Raw genomic sequence first — 10,801 nt, forward strand, 5'->3', positions numbered from 1 at the left:
TTATTTTTTTAACTCAAAAATCAAAAGATTTTAAGAATTCCCCATATATATATATATATATATATATATACATAGATATATATATAATATATATATATATATATATATATATATATAATATATTATTATATATATAATATATTATATATATATATATATATATATAATATATATATATATATATATATATATATATATATAATATATAATATATATATATATATATATATATATATATATATATATATATAAAAATAAATAAATAAAGTTAAAATATACTTATAGGATTTTTATTTTATCGTGAATTCTTATGAAACAATTTAAGTCATCTGAAGTGGAACATTACATATTTTTATTTAATAAAGTAAATAGGTTATATATGAATTAAATTAATAAATTAAAAGTGTGTCGTCTAACTCCTCGTCTTTTCCAGCGGGTTGAATTGCAGCTTTTCGCAACACTTTACTCACAACTTCGCATAAAGAATCTCTGGCACCTGCGTCCAAGATTTGACATACATCGTTGAAATTTTGTTCATTATCCCTTAGGCGTAATATAGATATTAAAGCAATTTCCGAATTAGATTTTACGTAACCATTCTTTTCTTTTGTTCCATTTACCAGCATTGGTATTAAGTATCTTAATAATTCAGGAGAAATTTGGTTAGCATTAAGAACTTTTGCTATGTGGTTGCAGCTTTTTGCTACAAGTTGTTTTATTTCATTACTATTATGATTCATGGCCCTAGTAAACGCATTAACAATTTGAGGCGATGCTGTTTTATTTGTTGTCATCCAGTATTCAATTAAATATGTTGCACCTCGTATCCCATTGCTAGCAATCTGAATTTTATCAGATGATATGTATGAAATAAGTGTTTTTAGTATAATTTCTTCATTTTCGTTGTTTAATACAATTTCAACGCTTTCTTTAAGAGCTACGAACAAAACAATTGTACGCCCATGTTTAATATGAGAATCGTCGTTATCTTCTAACAATATATAATTTCGAAGAATATCATCTACTTGTTCTGATGTCAAATATTTAAGCAAAGCACCAAGGCAGCCTCCAGCAGCACTTCGTGTTACGTCTTCTTGATGCCCAATTAAACCTATTAATGTACCGCAAATCTGTTTTTTTATAGGATCAGACATTTTATCTCCAGCGGGCGTTATCACACTTCGAAGGGCTTGTAACATAGTCTCTCGAATTGCGGAGTCGTCTCCCGATTTTATACTGTTGTGAATTTCATTAAAAAGGGGATCTGCACGCGTATGAATTATTACTAGTTCAGATAAAGCATGACCTGCTTTCATACGTACCAATCTATTTTGGTCGTGTAAAGCTTTCAAAAAAGTAGTTTGAAGTTGCGGCAAAAATTGTTTTAGCATAACTCCAACTTTATGGAGTAGTATTGCTAAAGTTTCCAAAACTGCTGCTTTCACTCCTGCATTAAATCTGTCGCCTAAGATTCTAATTAGTGGACCTGTTATATGAACTACAGATGGCTGTAATGATTGTGCGTTAGTAATAGAAATAATTTCGCCTAGACCCTGAGCTGCATTTTCTTTTTCTTCTGGGAGACCATTTAAAATAGCTTCTCTAAACACTGGCAAAAGCGGTGCAATTCCTTTAGGTAAACAAAATCCTGGAAGTTCTAATTCCTTTGAATCACTAGCAGCAAAGCGTACAGCTTGGCGAACATCGGAAACATGAGCGATTTGTTGAGATGAATCTAACCCTTTTATTACAGCATTAAGAGAATCCCAAGACCTTTGCAATATCTCTCGATCAGTTTCTGCCATAAGTCGCAGAAGAGATCTTAACAACTGCGGGACATATTGCGAATAGTCACCGGGGGTATGCATACAAAATGCTGATAGTAAACTCGCAGATGATTTGCGGGTAGATAAATTTTCAGATTTAGCACATGCCATTAAAGTGTCCATGATGGTTCGTATTCCGGCTTCATCGGATACCGATAAAATTACAGCTTGGCAATATTCTAATTCTTGCGATTCGTTAGCTGTACCTTGTGCATCCGAAAGCGCTTGTAATAAAGCAAAAAGTATTTTTGGCAAATATTTTGTTAGAGCTTCTCCAGCCACAGATACAAGAATTGACAGTGCTTTAGTGTTTACAGGGGGTGCTGTTAACTGTGGAACTAAATAAGGTAATACCACTCTTGATTTAATTGTCATCACTTGACGTAAACCATCCAATGTATTTTCTGCAACTTCTGCATCGGGATCAGATAATCCCTCCAACATCGGCGGTAGTATATCATCTAGAGCTCTTGATCCTACCGTCGAATGAAGGGATTCAAATGTTTTTGCTGCGGCTTCTCGAACTTCCGGGAGAGGGTCCGACAAAGCTTTTCTCACCGTAGGAACCAAGCTGTTAACAAACGATAGTACCATTTCTTTTGATGTGGAGGCCATGATCTCGGAAAGACCAATACATACGCCTTGTCGTTGGTCTGCTTGCTCAGAGTTGAGTCCTCGCTCTAATATAGGTATTATTTCTGGTAATACTCTTTCTCCAAGTTTTCTAACTAAGTCTCCAAGTGTTCTAGCTGCTACCTGGCGTTTATCGTAACTAGTACTTGCTAAACATCCTAATAGCAATCCAAAGAGAGTAGGTAAAATTTCTCTTAGAGTTCTAGGTGTGTTGGTTACTACTACTTTCCACACGTGGAGAGCTGCTTGACGAACCATTAGTGATACGTCACTTCGGCCCATATACAAACCGGAAAGAACACGATTACGTCTCTCATTACCTAAGAATCTTATAATAGCAGCATGAGATTGCTCTGTACCAAAGTTGTCGTCTTCACTTGCAGTTTCGGTTGTCATTTTTCCGGAAACTCCAGATATACGATATAACAAGTCTCCTAACAATTGCACTGAACTAAAACGAATACGCCAATTGTCATCAAATAAACCCTTTTCTAATTCTGGTAATAAAAGTGCAACCGCTGTTTCTGCATAAAGATTTACAATACGCTGCCCAGCCTTTAAAGCAGTATCACGGACATATTCATTTTCATCTGCAAGTGCCTTTAGAATTGGATTGATTATTTGACCAATATAAGGAGTAAAATCTTGTGGAAATGCACTAGGCATATATATAAACATCATTATGTATCCATCTTTAACGTGAGGAGCAATGTCACTTCTTTCTGCAGTTGAAATTATATCGGGCATTAACTTGTGTAATTTTTCCACTCCAAGACCACCGACAACTTCCGATAGACCTTGAGCGGCACCACTTCTATCTACGCTACTGGATTCAGAAGTTAGAGTTTGCATCAACCATGGAAGTAAATCCTCAAATGAAGATTCTCCCATTCCTCTAACCATTGCTCCTAAAGCTCGAGCAGAGACTGCTCTAACTTCAGGGACTGGATCTAATAATGACATTTTTAGACCTGGAATAATATTAGGAAGATAAGGTGTAAGGTCTTTTTGATCTGTTAAAGAGTACATATTTCCAATAATTTGAGCAGCCATTTTTCTTGTTTCTGTAGATCGATCCATAAAGGCTCTTTGTACAACAGGCATTATTAATGCAAGGGAAGGTGCGTCAATGAAATGAACAAATTTGGTTTGCAAGAGACTTTGTAGACAAGTGGATGTATTTTTTGAAGGGTCTTCTAGAGCCTTTAACAAAACGGGGACAATGGCCTGAATTTCTGGATTTTTTATAACAGATCCTATTACTTTGAGCGCATCTGCCCCCGCTTCCTGTACTTTAGTATGAGAATCCCCTAATACTTCTATTAATTTGGGGACAATCGATGGTAAACAAGATGAAAGCTGTTTTGGAGCGCAATATGCCATTGCACCTAATAATTCAACTGATGCTGTTTTTGTACGCCAAGAATCTTCATCAAGTGCTTCTAGCAGTGAAGGTAATACTAGCTTAACACCATGCGCAGATAACTTTCCCATTACTACTTTAGCTGTATCGTCTGCTGCCTGACGAACATACTGAGAAGGATCACCAAAGCATTGCAATAAATGGGGAAGTACGTGTACTATATATGGTTCAAAAAGACGACCAAGAGTAGTGCAAAGAATTTCGAATGCAAACAACGCTCCTTCTCTAGATTTATAATTTTTCTTTTCCTGAATGTATGTTGTTAGCTTTGACATAATATCAAATTGTTTTAACGATAAGATTCCCAAACCTTTTACAATACCTGCAATACCGTAGGCTGCACCTCTACGCTCGCCATACTTTTCAGACTTAACTAGTAATTGCAGAAGACGCTTTATCATTGCTGGGGCTTCTTCCTTTACTGATGGCATCAAATGTGGTAGACAATTTGCTACAGCTTCTTGAACTTGTTGAGATGGAGTAGAAAGAGCTGATAATAATCTTCTTACTATGGGCTCTATTCGTTTATCATCTTTCTCCAAGTGACGTGCTAAAGAACCCATTAAAATTACAACAGCTTGTCTTATATTATCATAACTTTGAGATTTTGGAGCTTTATCCAAAAAATCTTCAAAAACAGGCAATAATGTTATTATAGTATCCTTGCCATGTAAATCAACAATCGTAAGAGCAGAAGCTAGCATCTCTTTATGTACAACTTCTTCGCGATCACCCAAACCAGCAGATACCATAAACTGCATAACATGATTCACATCATCTACTGAAAAGAATTGGGAAATTTTTGATATTGCTATAGCTATTCCTCTACGAGGTTTCCACTGATCAATTGCAGGTGCCATTTCACGACCAAACTCATCTAGTTTTGGTGGAATCATAGAAAGTTTTTCATTGTAAATAGTGAGAAGTTTTTTTAAAATTCGTTTTGCACTTGAGCCATCATTAATTAACAATGGAACTAACGAAGATGCAGTGGCTTTTTGTATACAAATTTCTGTATGTATTACATCACATAATAAATCATCAGCTATCGGATGATTAAGTTCAACATTTTTCCAAAGATCATCAGCAATATTCCTGTTAACATTGGAAATATCAAATTTTGCCACCCAAAGACGACGGGTAATAAGCATAGAAAAATGTGCATTGGTTTTACTTTCTGTACATATTATCTTTGATAAAATCGTTAGAACTCGTAATGCGACGTCTCGCATTATTTCTTGGCCATTTTCGAGAGCATTCAAAAATATATTAATATCATCTTGTGTTGCTAAAGCACAAAAGTCTTCACCAGAACTACATTTTGCCACTTCCAGTAATGCAGCAACCGCCTGCGTCTGAACGCGTCCAGAATGAATACTAATAAGATCTATCAAGAATTTAAACATTTCCATTCTTGGTAAATATTTAGGATGTCTATAATCCCACAAGCCTCCATTAATGGAATCACCTCTTGTTTGAGCGTGCTGCTCGATTAGTTTTATTCCAATTGCCATTAATTCCTCATTAGATGAAACATATTTTGATATAAGTGCCCGTTTTAGAAATTCAAAGATGTATGTAAAAGCTGGAGAAGTCATTGTGCCATTGTGTTCAATAATAATTTCGTTCAAGTGTTGTAGAGTATCATGAACTAGAATATTTAAATCATTTTTCATCCATTCTTTATTAAGATCGCATCTAGGCAACTGCATTCGAATTGTTGTAATAGCCAATTTAAACCCTAAATCTGATTCTTCAAACCAAATTTTTCTTAATTGATAATATAATTGAGACATTAGCTCAGCGGATAATGGCGACTTCATCGCTTCTAAAATAAGAGTTAGCAAAACTGGAAAATGTACGGAACATTGTTTTGAATTACCAATACAAGAGGACTCAATCATTTTAATTGCATAATTTAATTTTAAATTTAAATCTTTGAGTCGCATTTTTATTAAAAGCTCTTTCTCAGTCTGATTTTTTATTACTTCTTTCTGCTTAGGTGTCAATTGAGGAGGTTTTAATTTTCCTTCTTTACGCCTTTTCTCTTCAATTTCTCTTCTAAGTTGAAGTTCTTCTATTTGTTCTTTATAACTGTAAACTTTATTTTCTCTCTTCAGTCCCGCTGTTGTATAAACGTCATTACTATTGGGTATTACACTTTTATCATATAACTCCCCTTCCGGAGTTAAAAATGTAAAATATTCATCATCAGTAACGTTAATTAAGAGGGGATCACTTAAATACAATGTAACCTTTGAAATTAATAGTGGAATGAACTTGTCTGGACTTATATAAGATAAGGTTGCAATCGCATTCTCATAAGTTTTGTTAATTTCAAAATTATCTATTATGATATCCTTAATTTTTTCTGATTGCAATGAAATCAATTGGCAAATTTCTAAATGTAACTGTTCTTTCAGTATACTATTCCATAATTTTGGATTAGCAGACACTACCAATGGATGATGACATACGATTAACAACTGGAGTGCCAAATATTGGGCATCAACGCTTGTAATGTTTTTAATATCACAGAGTAAGCGTATTGTTTCTTCAATTGATTTGGAAAGTAAGAACTGCTCATCTGTATCAAATTCAGCTTCCAATAACTTTAATTTCTTCCCAAGTTCCACGATGATGCTTTTAGAAAACATTATTCCGTTCTCTGATACAATTATTTCAGGTAACAAACTATTTACATAACTTCTCACTTTATCAGATGATGATGTTATTGCTTGTACAAATGCTTTAAATAATGTGTCCAAATTCCCTTTGATCGATTTAAAATGTTTCGTAAGAATTTGCTCTGCCATCAGGACTATGTAACACAAAGTATCTGTAGGAGCAGAGTTAATAAACCGTTCTGTAAAGAATATCGATTTGTTTATGTCGAGAACAATATTCCAGAAATTATTCAAGGTATCATTGTCTGCACCATCAGTTTTTAATAATAAACAAGTAGCACATACTGCTTCTGACACAAGCGGTATTTGGGATTGGTTTTGCAGTGCTTTTTCAAATATTTTCAGTAACATTGTGGTTAGATTGATATCATTTTCTAAACTACATTTATTAAAACAAGCCAGTAGCCACTGCAAATATGATAAACGAACGTTTGGCGTTGTAGTTTTTAGTCCAACGCCTTTTTTAAAAATGTCTATAACTGTTTTATCTGAAAAATCAGTATGTTTCTTTGTCCATAGACTAAACATTTCTAGTGCAAAGCATATTACTTTTTCATGGACCTCTGTATTTAACGATTTTGAAAATAGTTCTAAGACCAACGGAAGAATTTGCGGCATTAAAGTTGGAGAGATTGCATTAAAACTCAATATTCCTGCTCCCTAAAAATATAAAAATAGGTAAAAATTAGTTTTTAATGTTTTCTTAAAAAAGTATAATACTAATGCTTATTTAGATTCTATTTTTTCGGATACTGATAGTTTAGCAAATATCAGTATCGTAATTTTGTATTTTTGAAATTTAAATACAGTATTGGTATACCAATATACGACTTTTGACAAGTGAACTTATCCTTTCGTGATGCGAAGGCTTAAATTCACATTGATACTATGGTTTACTGTGATTAAAAAGAACAATCAAGATACACCAAACCTCCTCTTTAAATGCATAGTCCCAAAAAAAAAGAGACAGATAAATAAACAAGTAAGAGTGCTATATTCGGCTGTGCCGAATCTTATATACCCTTCACCATAGTGTATTTTAAACATATTAGTTTTATAAATTTTTTCCCGACGACATTATTATTACACCAAAAGCAAAACAAAATGAGCAACAAAAACGCTAAACGGAATAAAAAAACAAAATACATAAGACATCTAAACCAACAGACATCTAAACATACATAAAGAAAAACACAGAAAAACAAAAACAAAATAAACAACGCAATAAAACCAACCTACATCCAAATATACGAACAGAATTCACAAAAACAAAATACACAACTCAATGACGCCAACAGCATCCAAACACACAAAACAAAATACGCAGCTGAATAAAACCAAATACATCTACACACACGTGTACATCTTTTTCTAATATACAGTGTTGTTGTTGCTTATTTAACAAAGCATGAAAAAATATGACATTTTTTGATGAAATTTTCAGAGGTTGTCTCGGTTTTTTGCTCATATCTCGGTTATTTATTGACCGATTTTGTTGATTTTAAATAGCGATCTTCACGAAAGAAATGTCTTACAGAATTATTGAAGATTCGGATCTCGCCAATATCTGGGGTCCTCTAAAAACTGATTTCAACAGACAGACAGACGGACATGGCTTAATCGACTCCGCTATCTATAAGGATACAGAATATATATACTTTATACGGTCGGAAAATTATATTACAGAAATTACAAACGGAATGACAAACTAATATATACTCATACAAACTTATGAAGGGTATAAAAGCAATGTGATTGCACTCAAAAAAATTTCAATACAGCAAAATAAACATTTTTACAAATCAAATGTAATATATAATTGTTGTACAAAAAAGGAAGCAAAAAGAAACAGGAGTAATACAAGAAAAAGGTAATAAGTGATGACACATACATGATTGCTATATATTATTATTGAGAAGTACACTAAATCTCACACGCTAATATAAAACATGGTCCTCAAAACGGACAGACTGTTTTCTGGAACGATTTGACTTTTCCCATTAGCTAGTGGAGTTGCTGTATAACGGTAAAGAATTTCTTAGCGTTCTGCTAATCCATTTGATGCGTTATTGTATAAATGTCTGTATTGTGCCATTATAAGACATTTTGATGTATCTTGTAGCAAAGTTTTTCTTTTTTCGGAGTTTAGAGCAACCCATTGTAATCTGATTTCAGGCCATTACGATTTTGCATCCATCAGTACTAAAAAGTAATGGTTTGGAAAATCTCTGCATAGTCTATGTGGGCTCTTTGAAAAATTTCATCAGGCTCCTCCCAACTATGAACTGGAACTCTTGGTGGGATATTTCTTATTTTAGCGCAGCTGGAACATGACCAAACAATTTGCTCAATATCATTGTCAATAGCGGGGATAATCCCCGTTGACTTAATATTTCTTAACATTAAAAACTCTTCATCGCGGTCTGCTTCGTTCTCAATTATAATTGCTTTAACTGAATATGTTGAAATTTGATTTACTGGTTGCTTTGAATTATTCTTACTTTTTCATCAATAAAATATTCGAAATTTGGTGTTTCCTTAATAGGTGCCATTCACGAAGGGTATTCATCTTGTCGCGATGTGAAGTCTTAAGTGCAATGAATCTAAAGGGCCATGCTGACAGGGACAGTTTTGCTTGAGCTGGCTGCCTCCTAGGGGCCACCCTTTGTCAGACGGGCCATGAGACAAGCACGAAACTAAGAACTGCCCCTACCACCTAACAGATGTCTGTTTTCCATATTGGGCGGTATGTTAGGAACGAACTATTGATTTGCTTCTCCTGTCACTGAGACAGGGCAATCAACAGAAAGTCCGTCTGAATCCTTTGGATTTACGCAATTAAGTGTGATGGTCTGTTTGCTCCTGGCGTTCTTGAAGTTTGGATCTAGTTCTCAACTTATCTTGCTTATTTTTAGTATTTTTAATATTTGCTTCCAAAGCGTCATTTACAAAAAATGCGGGCTTGAGTCTGTCTATTGATACAGTTTCCTTTTTGTTTTGAATCAAAATTTTAAACGTTTTTTGATTACGTTGCAAAACTTGGAACGGTCCAGCATATTTAGGTTGTGGAGGTTTTAAGTAACAATCTCGTCGTACCCAAACATGAGAACACTGCTTGAGATCTTAGTAAACAAAAAACTTAGTTGAATTGTTTTGATGATGTGAGATTTCTGCAGATTTAAGGCTAGTAACTATTTCTCTAATTGTTGCAAGATGGGATGTAGGATCTAATTGATCCCTGGTTTTAAAGAATTTCTCCATACAACATTTCTGATGGAGATGAACCAAGTTCCTCTTTTATGCTTGCCCTTAATCCAAACAGAACTGTATTTAATGAGACAGTCCATTGTTTATTGTCAGCACATGTGAGACCGGCTTTCTTGCAGTTGTTAAATGCATTTATGGATTCTTGTGTCCAGGGTATTTCTCGGTTGTCATCCTTTTTTGTTGAACCTTTCAAAAAATTATTGAGCGTAGCTTGTGCAGTAGCACCATGAGGAAGGAATTTGCGGTAAAAATTCAGCATAGCTAGAAATCTTCTTAATTCTTTAATGGTTTTTGGTAGAGGGTATTCGTTTATACACTTGACTTTTTCTGGGAGTGGGGAAATACCATTTGAAGTGATGTGATGTCCAAGGAAATCAATCTCTGTAGCACCAACAAGTAATATTTCTATATTCGGCTGTGCCGAATCTTATATACCCTTCATCAAGTATGTTTCAAAAAATAGTTTTTATATGTCACACATAACATAAACTGTAGCAGAAAGAAATATTAACCGTTGTACTGTAATACCAACGTCAAACTGTATTACCAACCTCATACAAAATGAGCTGTATTACCAGCATATTACTGTATTACTGTACATCTTTATCCAATTCAGTGTTGTTGTTGCTTTTTTAACAAAGCATGAAAAAAATGTGGCTTTTTTGATGAAATTTTCAGAGGTTGCCTCGAATTTTTGCTCATATCTCCGTTATTTATAGACCGATTTTGCTGATAAGTAGCGATCTTCTCGAAAGCGTGTCTAACTGAATTATTGAAGATTCGGATCTCGCCGATATCTGGGTACCTCGACTCCGCTATCTATAAGGAATGTTAAACTTATATATACCCTTCTCACGAAGGTGAAGGGTATAAAAACGCATTTTGCGGGATTCACTTTAATTTCATACTCTTTGAGAAAACACAAACGTCATCAATGTAGATGAATACGAAATCAAGTCCTCTAC

At 34.2% G+C, this 10,801-nt stretch overlaps 1 protein-coding gene across 1 annotated transcript; it reads right to left on the reverse strand.

Moving 5' to 3' along the window:
* Window positions 1–274: 274 nt before the first annotated feature.
* Window positions 275–7,245, reverse strand: LOC111689765 (eIF-2-alpha kinase activator GCN1). Its single transcript, XM_023452229.2, has one exon. It carries the CDS (start codon window positions 7,185–7,187, stop codon window positions 390–392), a length of 6,798 nt encoding a protein of 2,265 aa, XP_023307997.2. The 5' UTR covers window positions 7,188–7,245; the 3' UTR covers window positions 275–389.
* Window positions 7,246–10,801: the final 3,556 nt, after the last annotated feature.

The sequence above is a fragment of the Lucilia cuprina genome, chromosome 4, assembly GCF_022045245.1.
Source record: "Lucilia cuprina isolate Lc7/37 chromosome 4, ASM2204524v1, whole genome shotgun sequence".
In the NCBI taxonomy this organism is placed as follows: domain Eukaryota; kingdom Metazoa; phylum Arthropoda; class Insecta; order Diptera; family Calliphoridae; genus Lucilia; species Lucilia cuprina.